Source organism: Aulostomus chinensis, chromosome 20 (assembly GCF_037954235.1).
Source record: "Aulostomus chinensis isolate RoL2024-O1b breed Wild chromosome 20, RoL_Achi_v1.0, whole genome shotgun sequence".
NCBI lineage: Eukaryota > Metazoa > Chordata > Actinopteri > Syngnathiformes > Aulostomidae > Aulostomus > Aulostomus chinensis.
The window spans coordinates 15,505,295-15,523,496 of NC_141339.1; the positions used below are offsets into that span (position 1 = coordinate 15,505,295).

General features: G+C 41.5%; 1 protein-coding gene across 2 annotated transcripts in view; it reads right to left on the reverse strand.

The window, feature by feature from the left end:
- nhsl1b (NHS-like 1b) overlaps positions 1 to 16,959 on the reverse strand; it is a 107,884-nt gene extending 90,925 nt beyond the window's left edge. For both annotated transcript variants that reach the window (XM_086189591.1, XM_086189588.1), the window contains exon 1: positions 16,415 to 16,959. In XM_086189591.1, coding sequence (XP_086045717.1) covers positions 16,415 to 16,736 — 322 coding nt within the window. In that variant the 5' untranslated portion in view covers positions 16,737 to 16,959. The remainder of the gene's footprint in view (positions 1 to 16,414) is intronic.
- Positions 16,960 to 18,202: the final 1,243 nt, after the last annotated feature.

The window sequence follows — 18,202 nt, forward strand, 5'->3', positions numbered from 1 at the left end:
CACCCACAGAATATTACATGGGTTTTATAAAAGGACAAACACACCTGTTTTTCACATATACAAACCCTGAGGCTGGATGGGAGGTGACCGACGGGGAGGCAGAACCAGGGCAAAACAGACAGAGACATGAAACAAGACTACACACCGCAATGACAGTACTAGACTGTGACAATAGCAGTAGTTTACAAATCACTGGAAATATTGACAGACGGAGGTTTTAACAAGCCCATTAGATGAAATAGCATACATGTCGTATGTTACATGCCCTCACAAATATCCACAAAAATAAACACACAATGGGCTCTCTGTGGATGAAGCAGAGAGGGAGAAACCAACAGAAAGAGCTCCTACATAACAAGATTCAGTAGTCAATGGAGATTCCTGTGTGGAGTATGTCATATTTCACACTGACAGGACTCTCTCTCACTTCCTAACACACACACACACACACACACACACACACACACACACACACACACACACACACACACACACACACACTTTAGATTTACTCTATTGCTAGGGACCCATCTTGAACAAACGCCATTCAAAATTTTCAGAACCTCAGTTCTGTCAACAGAAGTCACACGCTGATGCCGAACCGTGTCTGCACCTACTGTACGTCCAACCAAGCCTGTAGTAGTGACATGAAATACACAACTGACACTGAATTTTAAAAAAGCAGCGGATTCAAGCAATTCATCCATTTCATTGGCTCTTATCTCATGTTCACTGCTGCTGTAAAATGGCAAGGAGGGAGCGAGGGGAGACGGACCTGGTCAGATATCATCACAGTTTGCAAGTATTTGTCAGTTCCCTCCTCACTGTATTAAGGGCTCATAATGAATAAACTGTGAGAACACACCAAACAGTTGAAAATGCATTTTGGGAATGAGAACTAAACCCGTTCCCTGTCAATGAGAAACACCTCACGGCCAATCAAACACTCCTCTTTCTATCCTCAACTCAAAAACCCAGGATTAACCCTCGAACAGCCATTTACAGATGAGGGGTCCGACATTTTGGGCCCACAAAAAATACTGGATTTGGATGGATACTGGATGGTTTTCAGACTTGATGCTCAACATAAACACACACACGCAGAGCATGTGTCAGTGTGAGGTTGATAGAGCGTCAGTCTGCTTCAAGCAAAGGAAAACATTATGGCCTGTTTGTTTTCTGTAATCAACAGTAATATTCTTGCTCATTGTGTGTGTGTGTGTGTGTGTGTGTGTGTGTGTGTGTGTGTGTTTGTGCAACTCTTAAAAATGTGCTGTATTTCTTAATAGAATGTCAGAGTTTCCAGGTGCAGGCTGATATGTCCAAACTAAACATAGAGAAGAAGAAAAACAATGGTCAGAACCAGCTAGAGCAGCCTCAACAGTCAGTGTCATGAATGGACCTACTCGAAACCTTCCAGTCACTTTCTCTCCAACTGAAATGTTCTACTGAAGTTGCTTTCTTACAATGTGCAGTACTTGGTTACATTTCGCAAATGCAAAGCAAAACAACTGCAAATGTTCTCATTTTGTTCATATTGGTCGGATTCACCATTAATCACAAGTACAAAAACAATAGCGAGTAACATGAGCACAAAACTGAAACATCCCAAACCAGACACACATACATGGTGTGAGTATTCTGTACGTGTGCATATGAGTCATGCAGGAGGGGGTGGGGTACATATACACAATACATCTAATAACCCAGGTCAACATGTTGACAATGGACCCTTTGACCGTTGGTGGGAATTGAGGACGACAGCTTGTGCTCTCTGACACAAACACACAGGAGGGTAAGGAGGTGACCGAGAGCACAGATAAACATTTTCATCATTGCAACAATTGCAAACCTTCTATGAACTACAACATTCACCAAAATGTTTGTGATTCTTTATAACTGCTGATAACCTGGAGTGATAACCCAGCTAGCCTAAGGACCCTCCTTTTTTCTTTGATGGCAGGTTGTGACTCAAATTACTAAAAAATTTGCCATCAATCAAAGGTATTAAATTTGACTTAACTGCAAGAGGGTCCATATTGAATTTGTTGACAAAATTCTGAATGAATGCAGTGCAGAAACAATGCGATATTACTACTGGACATGCACTGCATCAAATACGTCCTTCAAAATAAAAGCACAAGACCGGGTATCCTATATTAACATTTCTCCTCAATTTTTTTTTTCCCACTCAAACTTCCACAACCCCCCCAGTTAGGAACCATCCCAAAACCATTCTGCCGTCAACTACATACTGTATAACACAGCAAGTGACGCCACTGCTTGAGGTGACAATAAGCACAAATAGAAACTTCACTCACAGCGCCACCAGCTTCAGTACCTCTGCTGTTGTTTGATTACAGGAATTCTTCATTACAGAATCCTGAAATCTATCAACATAAAACGTACAGAAGTGGGTTAATTGCCGCTTTCACCATATGGCTTTAGTCTTCTGCTAGACTGTGAAAAGAGTGGCGTAATCAGTGAGAGGAGTTAATGCAGTAGGTCCAATTGTTCAATCTAGTAATGTATCCCAAATATGAGAGGCACACTTACAGTTGAGGGTTTTGGACTGTTTGGTTTGGATTTTTATGAGACACAGTAAAGGAACTTTGTTTGGTATTTTGGTTGAAATTATGTCTTTAGATGTTGTGCTGAGAACAGATGTGTGAGAAACACATCTGCTTCTGGCCCGGCATCAATCTGCTCCCAATCTGATGATTTAGTCCTGCATGAACAAAATACTTGCAAAAAAAAGCTCAGCAAATGCAAAGAAATGTTCAACATCAATAAAACAATCAAAATGTAACACTCTCCAGCCAGGCAATGCAGCGTAATCAGTGTATCAAAACCAAAAAAACAAAAGTTTAGAGCGATTGAGGCAAGAACTTGTGTAACTTCAGGAAATGTATCACCCACAGCTGCTTTACATTACAATTAAAAACTGCTCATTCAATTCATGAAATCACAGCAATTGAAGGGGTGTGGTAGCTTAATCTTCAGCTGGCACATACAGATGGACCGCACATGCGCAGTACCATGATCCAAAGCCATTCACTGTGTTTATCTTCCTTATATCACATGGAAAAGACACACACACACACACACACACACACACACACACACACACACACACACACAAAGAGTGTTCAGTTATTATTCTGTATAGGATGACCGAGGCTCATTAAACCTACAGTTTGTAAAAATCAAAACAAGACAAAGTACCACATTCCATGCTTGTCATGAGCCAGAAGCTCTCAAGTTGATCGACCTGGTCACGAGCCAGGAATGATAGAATTATAACCTGATGCAAGCAGCCAAAATGAGTTGTTCAAGTCACAAGGAAACATTTTGAAACCTTTGATGGAGATGGGAGTAGTGTCGCTGCCACTAATAAGAGCGGTGTGTTTACAAGTTGCCATGACAACCCCGAGGGGCAATTCTAATACATCAAGTAGTGTTTATGTAATAAAATTACATTTGCTTACTGCAATTGAGACTTTTTGCTGGTTATTTTTTACTGTGATGCCTTTTAACTGATGTTTATGGTGGATTTTTGTACAACTTACATGAACTGGAGGTTTAGCAAGGTTTCCTCAAGTAGTCGATGACAATGGATTTTCTGACTGTGTTTTCAGTTTAAAGCCTGAAATGATGGGGGTCACACTAGCTTGATTGCATGTGAATTTTTGGTCCTACAGCAGAATTTTTTTTTTATATATACTTTTTTTTTATAACTGCACTAATTAACTGATGCAAAAGACCCATACCCTCTCTTTTTCACAGCACGCCACTCTGCCCCTCCAGACAACAATATCATTCCCTTTCCATCTGATGAGCTTTTGCAGACTGGAGGATTTATTAATCAGCACCCCGCTGATCTTTAGCCCCCTTCATGCAGCCTTTTAGCACTTCACTCTCCAGCAGTGGTCACTGCGCTATCACAATTAAAAAAAAGGGTCTCTAATCCTAATGATGCAGATAACTTCCGAACACAACGCTAGCACTAGCCGAAGTAAAAGCTTAATGCTCACTCTTGATATGCAGCGAGTTTATTCAGCTGTGGAAATCCAAGTTGTCACCAATGTTTACAAGAGAAAGAATATTCCTAATATGAAACAGCTGTTCTTAAGGAATTAACTGCCAATCCAAATATAGCCAAAGATCCACCCCAAATTCTCATCTTCCCACAAACCACTATGTGTAAATCCCAACTTCAACTGTTTCATTTAGCCGACAGTGGGCTATATTCTAGTTTTATATTGATATTTTTAGTGTGATTCATTGTCCATTATGTACAAATACTTTCATGTGAACAGATTTTAATGGCTCCTAAATGTACCATTTCTATGTGTGTGTGTGTGTGCGTGGGTTCCTGCTTTCATTGTGTGCATTGGTTGCACAAATGACAAAGTGACAGAAAATCCCTGTTTGCTTTTCCTGACACACTCAAAGAGTCAGAGTATACAGTATATGTGTGTTTCCTGTCTTTGAGTGCACTTTGGTGCAGACGCAGGATAACAGAAACATTTATGTCCCTGTAAGATGAGTTCCCACTGGCTTGTGTACGTCATCATGTGCTTGCTGTTTGTTTGGACATCTGTTTGCCTGGATTGCCTGTTTTACACATCACTGGTAAAGTCGATTATTATGAAGGTTATGATACATCCCGCTCTACTTCATTCATGCATCGTTGTAATCAAGGAGTGAAATCTCTAGGGCTGTAATCAACCAAAGAAATTCTTGGTCGACTGAAGCCCTCAAATTTCGACTAAAAATCGACGAATGTTATATATGAAAACTATACTGTGTCAACTATCATCACAAAACCTGTTGAGGAATATGTAGACAATTGTTTTTGTCATGTTATAATAATTGACCGACACTATCATTTGTCCTGCGCACAGAGCGAGACTCAACACAGGAGCTCAGCATCGCGGCTGAGACACAAATAGACTTTTAAATTTAAACTTTACGCTCAAGCAAAAGGCAAGTCCACGGTAAGAATTTTTACAATTAAAACAAAAACAATTATTAGACTAAAACACTGAACTGTCAATTCTTTTATGTTCATATACTCAAAACTGACGGGGCAACCTAAGGTGGACACGTTAGCTTACCGTTTTTAGGTGATACGCCGTCGTGTTTGTAGTGGAGCTGTGACATGAAAACTGTTGTTTGCAAACTTTGCATTAGACTTTTTTTCCATTATCTATTTTCATGAAATGCTGCCACACTGTACATGTCTTTGACATGATGGCTGAGGACTGACTTTAAATGAAACCGTCAACATTAAATATACATTCATCAAACCTGTCTCTAGCGGGTCGGGCTAGTCCAAAATAGCAAAAACAAGGGGGGGGGGGGTGTTCAAAGATTGATTGTTATCCATGAAACAGGGGTGCTTTGAAAACACCCCCATTACAACTTGGTACTTTCCTCCCGATGAAATTAACGTGGCAAAAAAATCGAACAATCAGAATTTTGGTGGAACCAGAACGTATTGACTAATATATCGACCAGTCGACTGGGAGATTACAGCCCTAGAAATCTGGCGTTAAGAGGGTTTAAGTCATTACAGATCACTTGTAAGTTTACTACATTATAGCCACATATTTCCATCCCTACATACCACTGTTGAACAGCTGCTGGGTGCTAAATAAGCATACACACCATCAACTCATATTTACTATATTTCAACCATCATCAATGCTATTAACTTTGAATCTTTCTGGCATAAAATTAGCTCAACTGCTAGCAGCTTATAAACGGCTCTACCAGTTGAGCCGACTAAATTTATTTTTGTTTCTAAGGTCCATCCTATTTACTAGTGTAGTTCATGTTTTCACTGAATAACATAATCGGGTGTGAACATGGGGGACAACATGTGGAGAACTTTAGATTTCAACTGCAAAACACAAGAAAATATGAATCAATAGTATTGTCTTTTTGTGGCAAATGACAATATTATTAGTGGGATAATAATAAGTAATTAATGGACTGATCTTACAATCCTGATAATTGACACCTTATCCAGCAGTATCCCCTACATATTTAAAACATGATAAATCATTTATATTTATTAATCAGGCACACTACATTACATGCAGTTATATACAGCAGACCTACTTGCTTGCACTTTCCATTTGTAAACTAACTGCAGGGGATTTAACTGCTCGGTGATGAAAGTATTATCAAGACTACCTCTGGAGCTAAGTTTTCTAGATATACGTCACCTCAAGATGTTATTTTAAAAAAAATTTAAAATAAAACACCTGTTCTGTGTAAGACTTGTACATCTAAAAAGAGAGCATGTGGTAGAGAGATAAAAGACAGACGAAGTGAGATCAGGTGGGAGACAAAGAGTGAATGAAAGATGAAGGGTGAGCTGGGTTTCATCTTTGCTGTGGGCAGCACGGCAGCCTGACATCAAAGGGAAGAGGATGGACAGATGAGAGAGGGGAAGCCTGGAAACCATATGAACAACAGGAAGACAAAAAGGTTGAGAGAGCGATAGGGCAGGCAGTAAGAGAGAGGGGAAGAGACTTTAAAACAGAGAAAGGAGAGCCGAGGCAAAAGAGAGAGTGACAATGGAATATGCTGAGACATCAGTCACATAACCTCCACACACACGCAAACACACACACACAAGCTATAAAATGTTGTCCTGGTGTAGGAGGGTAGACAACCTCTTTTAAGTTCTATTTGTTCATCTCCACTCGGTCTGGTGAGAAGTAGTTTTATATTTACAACAATTAGCAAAGGTTCATCTGCTGTGCTGTCAGTTTAGCTCATGTTTGGCTCACCAGAGGAAACACATTTGGAGGAGAACATCTGGCTATTTAGGATTCTTTTCCTCCATAACAATAGTTGTATAAAAACTGAACCATAACACCAACTTCAGCTCAGTACAAGCAGTCAGTCTCTATGCGGTAGGATGGTAGAAAAGCAGCACAGTTCATTTATTTCTTCTCTTTGTTCTTACGTTTGGCAATTCTAGCAAAGGAACACAATAAAGTATACAAAGATGTTAAAGTTGAGTCTTCATTATGAACAGAAATGCATTTTGTGTGTGGTAGCATGAGAGGTTAAAGAGCTCCAAAGACAGATCAAGGTAGGACATCTACCAAATTTGCACTGCTATCAAATTTACTTCGACTTCTCTACGTCTTCCATTTTGAAGCTATATGCAGCAAAATGGTCACATGACTTGGACAAACAGTCCCAATGCCGAGTCACGGACTTACTGTAAGATGTCATTAAGCGTAGTTTCTCATCATTGTGTGTTTTGGCTGGTAACAAATATTACAACTAATAACATGCAATGATTAAGTTGCAGGTAAAGTAATGTTAGTCGTTAGCTAACCATGAGTCAGGTCACGAGACAATCAAGCACCGTCTGATTGTGTTGCAACAAAAACATCATAACACTGTTTCCAACAATTAAGAAAACAGTTACTAAGACATCTCGAATAATAGGAACTTGCTTTAAAATAAAAACCTCTGATAATGCACATTAAGTTTATATAATCTCCATCATACACGGACACTATCTCTACTTACGCTGTGCTTATCTCTTCTTTTTACTAGGCAAATTTAGTCTTGACAAACTCAACTAATGTGGTTACACATAGCAGTCATCTTGTACATGCACCAAGAGCCGGAGCAAATTGGAGCAATGCAGATCCGCCAGAGACAGCAGCAGCTTCTTTGGACTGCAGTGACTCACTGTCGCCTCTTAAGGGGCAAAGTGATGTTAAATTGATAAACAAATAATCTACTGGTGCATGGGGCCAACAGGACAATAAACACAAACAAATAAATGAAATGAAAAACAGACCAGAACGCTCATGGACTCAGATATGAGCCACTCCATCTCTGAATCTTCCTCCAAGCAGAGGTCACAACACAGAGGATTAAATTCTAAATCTTCCTGCTTGCTGCTGCAATCCTTGATTACCACATTGCGCCACTCACAAATGCCAACTTGCCACCCTGCGTGGCATGAGTGCAGAGAACCATGTTTAAATCTTGACAAAGACTTTACAAATGGCAAGCAAAGGGTCTTAATCCATGCACCAACTAGGTCCAAACACTGGGCACAGTCTTAATAGACAGACGAGGAAGTCCAGGATCAAACAAGGCCAAATGCGTTTTCATCAGTTCCCATCCCACTCCATGGTATTTTCATTATTTTTCTATAAATGGCTTTTGTCTTTGCTGTCCTTTGAATTTCTAAACAAAAAAAGTAAGGGCAGTTCTTACAGAAATCACCTTATGGCTGGTTTTGGAAGTGGACATAAGGATTGTGCATTTCCAAACAAGTACACAATGACTAAGAGTTTTAAAATAGAACCACGCATACACCTGAGTCCAAAACTTGGATGAAACGAAAGTACTTTCAATCCTCGCGTGTACACGTAGTAAATTTTAATGCATTTGGCCCTGGGGCAGACAGACAGACAGCCCTGCACACGCGCACCTCTAAATTCAGCCGTTTTCTTATTAACTTTACTGTCCAGTAACAAAAGAGCCAAACACTGACAGATTTAGTTTTATTAGGTGTGGGGGGGGTTCTGAGCAGGAGCAGCTGGAGTTGAGACATTAAACATGATGATTAACAAGTACCTTATTACAACACTGATGGACTGCTGCAGGAAATACAAGGGCGTACACTGCTCATACACAACTGTGCGCCTGAGGTTTAAGATAGATGTTGAGGGTGTGCAGCTTATCGTTAGTCATTTCCTCAACATTATGGCTGACACTTGCATTCATCACTTCACTCTCAGTCTTTCTCTGGTGGATTTTTTAAACTCCCTCACGCTGGCCCGTTTATGACCTGAGTTTCAAGCTGCACAACTCAAAAGTCTACCCAAATTTCAGCTTCATTGGTCGTCTTTTTTTCGTGTGCTTTACGGAGGACCTACCTGGAGCTGATCCCGACCCGACATCTGACTATCTACTGAAATTCAGACATATCCGAAATGTTAGTCATCAGTCATCGTGAGTTCACACGGTAAAAGCAGAGCCGTGAGCTCATTCCTCAAAGTCAGTACCTTTTGTTTCTCACTCAACAGGTGGCAGACAGTGAAAGTGCAGTGGTAGCACAGTGCACCAGCTGGCCAGGTAAATTGAGCTGTTGCAACAACATGTATGCCTCCTTCTGATCACCACACATATGAACGAGCGAAATGTTCAAAAACGAATTTCTAAACTTTAACAAGTTTTTTCTCTTCGTCGTCTTCGTCGTCCTCCGCTTCATCCGGTGGGTCCGGGTTGCGGGGGCAGCAGTCTCAGCAAGGAAGCCCAGACTGCCCTCTCCCCAGCCACTTCAACCAGCTCTTCCGGGAGGATCCCGAGGCGTTCCCAGGCCAGCCGAGAGATATAATCCCTCGACCGTGTCCTGGGTCGGCCTCGAGGCCTCCTCCCATTTGGACATGCCTGGAAAACCTCCAGAGGGAGGCGCCCAGGAGGCATCCTCACCAGATGCCCGAACCACCTCAACTGGCTCCTCTCGACATGGAGGAGCAGCGGTTCTACTCTGAGTCCCTCCCGAATGACTGAGCTTCTCACCCTATCTCTAAGGGAGAGCCCAGCCACCCTGCGGAGGAAACTCATTTCGGCCGCTTGTATTCGCGATCTTGTTCTTTCGGTCATTACCCAAAGCTCATGACCATAGGTGAGGATTGGAACGTAGATTGATTGTAAATCGAGAGCCTTGCCTTTTGGCTAAGCTCCCTCTTCACCACAACAGACTGGTTTAGCAACCGCAAGACTGCGGATGCCGCCCCAATCCGCCTGTCAATCTCCCGCTCCATCTTACCCTCACTCGTGAACAAGACCCCGAGATACTTAAACTCCTCCACCTGATGTAAGACCTCCCCCCCGACCCGGAGTGGGCAAACCACCCTTTTCCGGCTGAGGACCATGGCCTCAGACTTGGAGGTGCTGATTCTCATCCCAGCCGCTTCACATTTGGCTGCAAACTGTCCCAGCAAGAGCTGGAGGTCGTGGCCCGATGGCGCTAAGAGGACTACGTCATCCGCAAACAGCAAAGACGACATCCTCCTGCCACCAAACTCAACCCCCTCCACCACCCGGCTGCGCCTAGAAATTCTGTCCATAAAAGTTATGAACAGAACCGGTGACAAAGGGCAGCCTTGGCGGAGTCCAACCCTCACTGGGAACAAGTCCACAGTTGCCCATGGGCTGTACTGTGCATTGTAAATGTTAAATGGACTCGTGTTTATATCCTCAAATGTTGCTTCATTCACCCATTCACATTCACACACACTGATGATGGAATGATGAGTAATCAGGGGTTCAGAATCTTGCTCCAAGACAATTTAACATGGGCATCAGGTGAAGTGAGCCTTGAGGTATCTCATAATCTCTGAGTTGGAATTAAACAGCATGTCTAAAATCGCGCAGTGTATGGCCAGCCTAATAATACTGCCCTGTGCCATGGTACCGAGATCCTGGGCGGTCTGTACAGAGGCGTGGGAGAGGCCAGCTGCAAGTCTACAAACACACACAGACATTAACACACCCATCTGAGTCAGATACTGTTCAATGGCAATATTCCTCCACAACTTTGAATGCTTCACGCATTTCCCACTCTCTCCCTTTGTGTCCTCACTGTCCCTCCCGACCCTGTTCTTTTGTCCCTTGTGGGACCAGGTCAACCTCTAGAAGCAGACCCTTTTGCCATGCAGGAACAGACTTGTGGATTCTGGCTGCGCGATGACTGTTCTCTACCCATGAATGAAGGGGATCACTTTCAGGCTTGAGTGAATAGTGACTGCGAGGAGCTGAGGTGGTGTAAACAGGAGAGTGTTTTGTGCATGTATTTGTGAGGCAAACAGGAAAAAGAAGTACAAATCCAAAAACAGAAATTAGTTTATCTAGGTCATGTGATACGGGACAAGCCTTAGCTTTCACTGTTGTTATGAACGAGCAGCACTGTTTATGTACAAACACTCTTGGCTAGTCAAGTACCAGTCTGGGCAAGATATGTCCATCAACAGATAAGCCAAACGTGTATGAGCCCACACACACTAAAAATGATCGCATGCTTCAGATGAGAGACCAATGAGCAAAGACATAAAGTCTATAAATATCTGAGGGATAGACAGAGGAATTCACCAGCAGTCTGAGAGTGTGTGAGAGAAAGATGGATGATATGGATGTTAGCAGGTCAGCTGGAAACATGTGTCTGCTTCCAGTTGTCTTCTTTATTTTGCTTAGTGTGTGTGTGTGTGTGTGTGTGTGTCTGTGTGCAGTTCAAAGCTTGACACCAGCAGGTATCTGAGTTTCTCACAGCCCAACCCTAACTCCAATTAACCTCAACTACAGTTTGACCTACTTCAAACATTAAAATAGCACACTCCCTATTCAACCATGCTCATATATTTCTAGGGATTATTCACTGCTGAACATAACTTGTTTTAACTTATTTGTTTGCTTCAGCTAGCTGCCACCTGTATAGATTAGCCTGTGCCAGCAGAGCAATTACAGCTTAACAAAGATATGGAACTTGCTCTGAGAAGCAGAGTGGAGCTGCAGGCTTGGGTGTACCCTCATCAAAACAAGTAAAACCTCTTGGCATTAAAAACTACCATCTTAAGTTATTATTAAAACAATTATATAAGCTTTAAAGACAGATTTGGCTTTAAATTTGTATTCAAAGTTGTGACATGTCAGAAGGCGATGCAGAAGAGTCCATCTATTCATATCTGAGTGCATGATACTCCTGTTCACAGCAACTGGCGATCGATTGATTATTCCATGATTAATTAATTAAGTTTATGTCAAGAAGTTTGGAAAATGCTCATTTTTATTTCTTAATTGTTTGTTTTGGTCCTTCAAATTTTTTGGTAAAAAAATGAAGTCATATCGTAATGCGGTGTGTGAAATCCATCCATTGAGTTTGAGGCCACAAGATATAAGTTGCTCCATCCATCCATCCATTTTCTACGTCTTATCCTGTTAAGTGTCACGGGGGGGGGGGGTGGAGCCTATCCCGGCAGCCTTCAGGTGAGAGGCGGGGTTCACCCTGGACAGGTCACCAGTCCATCACAGGACCAACACATAGAGACAGACAACCATTCACACTCACAGTCACACCTACGGTCAATTTAGAGTATCAATCAGCCTCGTCCTCTCTTGATGTCTTTGGACTGTGGGAGGAAGCTGGAGTACCAGAGAGAACCCACACAGGAACAGGGAGAACATGCAGACTTCACACAGAAAGATCCTGTGCCCGAGCCGGGACTCGAACCCGGAACCTTCTTGCTGTGAGGAGACAGCGCTGACCACTGCACCACCGTGCAGCCCGGTGTGTGAAATATTGTAATAATTTCAATATAATAAACAAATGGTATCTGAGTCTACTTGCTTAGTTCTTAAAAAAAATGCACAAAATTTACAAAGCTGAGATATCAAACAAATATCAATAATAAAGTAACAATTTCTGTAACATTTGTGCAGTATATTGTTCCAAGTAAGAACTGTGTTTTTTGCAATATAATACTGTAATTGTGCAGCTAAGCATCCATACATTTTTTTTAAAGCAGCCCAAATCCTTATATTCAAGCATCTGGAACTTGTAAATTTTTTTGACATTTCTGTTTGAAAAGAGACTGAAATGATTAATTACTTCCACAATAATCTGTCATTAATTTTCTTTTCAGAGTTGTTGTACTTTAAAGCTCACCACCACGGAACAGGACACAAGGACTGTCCAGAGCTCGCCTAAAAAACTTAATTTCCATTATAGATGGCCCCATCTCCTGACAGTTAGTCATGTCTGGTTTTGCAAAGTGAAATGTCCTTTATTTGGAGAACAACATGATGAATTTGATCTTCTTTCGGCCATACACAAGCAACTCCCACTATCCTCCTCTGATACTCCAAAAAAAAAAATGTTGTCACCATGGATGCACCTTGGGACTGAACGGTCTGTTCTTGTTTTTGTTTCCTCTGTCTGTCTTAATGAACCTGTCCTTTAATGTCATAGGCGGCTCAGGATGCAGCTGTGGAGGTCTACTCACAGCTGAGGTGACCCATGATGGCCTGCAGTAGAAACCCAAGATAGACAAACTAGACTTTATTTAAACTCTTGACATTTGGGAGTGTCAGGTGTTCCCCTCTGAGGCTCTGGAGAATGACCTCTGACCTGCTGACCGCTACTCAGACACAAATGGATTAACAGTGGAATGAGACACACAAGGATAGGAAATCTATCACAGCCCAGTCCTAACTAACCCTGATGATCACTTTGACTGCCTGGGCAGACAAAAACCGCAAGACTCCTCTGAGTCGCTATGTCCTTCGATCAATGTCACTCACCCAGCAAACAGGGGCCCTGTGTTTCACCCCACACCTGCAGCCTGATCCTTCTAAAAGCAGAACTCAGAGTATCTTGACCCTCAATTGGTACCATCACAATTACACACAAGTATGCTAAATGTACCATGTATTGTTAGGATGTGAGGATTCTGTGTGAGTCACTCAAAAAAAAATACAGACACCAGCATCTACATAAAAGGGTGCAAATACTGGTCATATGAGGAGATGCACCTTTCTGAGACAATTGTGCACTCTTCATTTCACTTCGCATTCATTCTGAATCAAAAGTGCACTTCTGGGCTGAACAACACTGTACCTTTGAGGAAACAAATGTACCTTTTAAGTACAGAACTCTTCTCGTCGGGTACCTCCATTTTTGAGTGTGCATGCAGTACCAAAAGAAGTATAGATGTGTGCTGAACAGGTAAACTAGTTGGTAAGAAGATGAAAATGAGACTACAGTCCAGTACTATACCAACAGATACTTTGCCTCTACAAATGTGCACATCATTCATTGACTTTCATTCAAACAACATTCAAAATAACTTTAATAGTTCTTCTGTATCATGGCGCATTCAAATCCAACGCTCTCTCCCTGGAGCAACGCTTAAGGGTTCCAGAAACTAAACCAGGAGTTTATTTACAACTTTATGTCACAATAATTCTTAAGTCAGACGTCTTTTAAGTCAGTGTTGACCTTGGGGCGACGTGGGAGCTGTCACATCACTACGCAACACACAGCATTCCAGTCCTCTCTCTCACACCTTAACTTACTTAAAAGTTCGCTTCCACTTACAGGGAACAAGCTTTAAAAATCAACATTCGGCCCCACCCAGGAGAACATCAACAGATAACAGGAGGGGTCCAGTCACACCACGATGTCAGGGATTAGTTAGAACTCTGTAGCTGCTTGATCTACGGTGATCTTTGACTGTAGGAGGGTGTGTTGCTCATCATACATCACATTTGTTTGTGTCTGGCAACTGTCTGCTTTGCTTATCACTTCCCTGAAACCCATTTTGAATCTGTGTGTGAGTCACAGTCAGACTCAGGATAGATACGATGATGTTAAGTATAAAAGAAAACCAAAAAAAAGTGATGAATCACAACAAAAATCTTTAAACCATTGTCCTTGAGCTTGAACTCTGAATGCTACTTTGAAAAGGCAAATTACAAACAAAGACGCCATGTCAAAAGTCAATGAGAAACATGATCCCTTAACTACCAGGTTTATTCTATGGTGTTTAATAGGAAGCAGCAGTGGCAGTGTGAACCCATCGAAAACAACAATGACCGCCCAGTTTTAGAGTGGCTCTGGTTCCGGATGTGTATTTCCCATTCAATTCCTCAACTGATGTTTCAGGAAATCCTGATATAAAGAGGTTTAAGCCTGGAACCAAGCAAACCAGCAAGCAGATGACCGAACAATATTTGATTCGGAGCAAAAAGAAACAAGGAAAATAGAGAAAATGCCAAAGATACAAGGCTGTGTATACAATTATTGTAAAAGTTAAGGAACTATTCCATACCAAAGTTGTTCAAAATAACTACATTTGATGACCAATTAAACATTTTTGTTGTTGGGAGCAAATTTAATGAATATTTCATAAGAAAGTATTCCACAATTCTTATTAGTAATGGAAATCGTGTTTCTGGAAACTCAGAAAGAAGTCTCAAAAAGTCAGACAGCAACAAGTACAATAACGCTGCATTCAATGACGTTGGGAAGACAGAGTTTCCAAGTTAGGGAGTTGTACCTCCCAATTCTTCTGCATTCATGAGATCTTAAGTTGTGATATGGGAACAACAGGGGTGATACAAACAAGACATCAATTTCCACTTTTATAGTGACATTGAAGAGCAAAAGAAAAGTTTTAAGAGGATAATGCTAATAAATATCACCTAATTGCTCATCCAGCTAACTCTGCACATACATTAATACCTTATTTAACGATATATATGACGACAACATTGACGTTTCTCTACTAGGTTTCTTCACATATGATGAGAGATTGTGCGTCATCTTTCCCTCCGACTTTCCCTCAGATTAGTCCAACATCACATGAATGCACCCGATCAGAGATCCCTGATCCACGTAAGTGCACTGCAGGTAGTGTAGTGTACTCCCAACAAGATCATTTAAAAACTACAAATTTGAGGCTTCTATGGTAGAAAATATGTTCCTACAACCTGCTCACTCACGAGGAATCTACTGACAATGGCTCATAATCTGAAGAGAACATGAATTGGAGTTTCTCTTCCAGAACCGCACAACTGAGCTCTTCATGCAGCAGGTAGACACATTCTCCTCCAGATCTGCAGTGCACCAGAGCAGACCAAATGACAGAGCAATCTTTTTATCTCCTGGTAGCTGGCACGGCCCCCCTAAGTATGAGTCAAAGTCTGAGTTAATATGTAACTGCTGCTGCTGCCGCTGTGAGACTGCAGGAGGTAGACACAATCACTGCAGTCATGAGGGGACATTGATTTCCCATTTCTGATCCTGTTGACCAACTTTGTCCATGTTTGTGTGTGTGTGTGTGTGTGTGTGTGTGTGTGTGTGTAAAACGGCAAGGCTTAATGGAGATAAAGGTTGTGTGTGTGGCATCCTTTGATGGCTTTGAAGCCTCTCACAGATGGTCAGTAGGTTGAGAGGAAATCCATCATTTCTGACAAGACTCAACGCCCCCATTAACATAAGTCCGAACAGAGACAAATAGAGCCATGTGTTCAAGAGACACTGGTCACTCCTCCCTGGTTTATTATTTATATGTCATCTTGGCTCTGACCAGTCCCTCTCTCCCTCCGTTATTATTACACCATACTGATGTGTAAAACACCGCACATACGTGTTATTTAGAACATTTTAACTACTTCAAATTAGTTCTGTCGTCTGTGGCGAGCTTTCACTGTGTACAAATCTTATATGTGCACTTATAATGAGCATATTACAAGTGTGTGGGTTTCATTTATTAATTTGTGTTGACTCCCCTTACCATTTCATAACATTAAAAAGAAGACAATGCGTCACCGCTTGTGTGTCTGAGCACTGCAAACTTACGGATTCTGACTTTCTTGGGGTCCAACTTCCGAACTTCACCCTGAAGATTCTGCAGGCGCCCCTGAATCCTGCAGGATCTCCTGAACACCATCCCCGCCTCCATCTCAATCCCCAAGAAGATGTCGCTGGCATGTCGAGAAAGGTCCGAGAGTTGATAAATTACGCTGGTCAACGTGTGACAGCTAACCTCATCCAAAGACGAGAATAAAACGGGTCTTTTCAGTTTGCGTCTCCCAGTTTCTTCTTGTCGTGGTATCCAATTATCCCTCGCCGATAATCTACTAACACGCCGCGGCTCGATGCTCCTCTGATGAAAAGGCATATTTATCTAACAGTAATAACTCCAGTTGGATCGAAAACACGTCACGCCGGAGCAGTTTCAAAACAACTCGAAAACGCGTGGTCTCCCACTGGCTCGAGCATAATCCCGCAATCCCGCCATATTTTTTTTTTGTATTGTTTTGCTTCTCAAAGCATGAGACTTTCAGCTGCTGCTGTACAACACTGGAGACGTTGCATCCTAAAGTCTATTCAAATTCTACCGGACAGAGTGCAGGCTGGCTGGGGCGACAAGAGAAAACACACAAGGAAAAGTAGGGGAAAGTATAAATCAAAACCCGGAAAATACTATAACCACCTGTGGCAAATGGAACTGGAGCCAAACACACAGGCGGCAGTCTACCTGCCTCCCCTCGTCGAGGCGCGGACTCGTGAAAACCAGGACCGGAGTTTCCCCCTAATGGAGCGGGAGAAAAAAATAAACACCCAAACAAAAAGAGGAAATCATGAACCGCTACAAAGTCTAGATTTTGTTAGTTTATATTTAACACTTCAGCCTATGTGTACAGTGGTATTCAATACTAGAATATACTAAACAAACGTTTCATGTCTATTTAACACAGAAAAGTAAGCTCCAAATTTTATTGATACGTAGAAAAACTTAGCCCTAATTTAGAAGGTGACTTTGGATAAAATACATTGTTTTAATATGTTATGATATATTTAAGATATAGTGTGTTTATAGACATTAGGTTTTAAAAATAAAAGTGCTCAATTAAATAAAATTCATAAAGACATGGAAAAACAGGTTTAATGTTGTCAGGGTACTTTAAGTGTTAGCTAGCAAGCTAACCTTGCAAAGATACTGCAATTTTCACTTCCTATTAAACAATATTGGTTTTATTTCCATTAAGTTAAGTTATATTTACAACTATTGTTATAATAGTCGTTATATATTTTTGATGTAGGTGTTTAGTGGTTCTTAAACAGGTTGAGACATGTCAGTGGTAAAAAATTAGCCAAGAATAACTTAGCTAACAAATTAGTATTTCACAAATAGCATCCTAGCCACTAACAACAGGGATAGGACAGTACCAGGTTAAGTTATTTGTGTTGTTTGCGCATACCTTTTAAAATAACTCTGGATAACACATTCTCTGAAGGCTTGTCTCTGATTTATATGTCCTCATGTGTGTCCAAGGCATGCTTGTCCAGGGCCTGAGTCCAGTCTTTCGCCTGCCGGCTGACATTCCCACCATTGCTACTTAAATTCCACAAAGCTAAAGCTCGTCCGTGGCACACCGTTAACCCCGCTCAGCTTTGAAAATATATCAACCACATGTTATTTGGAATACATGCATCATAATGTCTGATATGTGGAGCCACTGAGCAATAAATATATTTTGTGGCCATATAATTTTTTTTTGTAGCCACAAGATGGAACTTATTCCTTCGATGTTGTTATTTCAAAGTCATGAGACATAAATTTTTATCTGAACTCCATTAAGT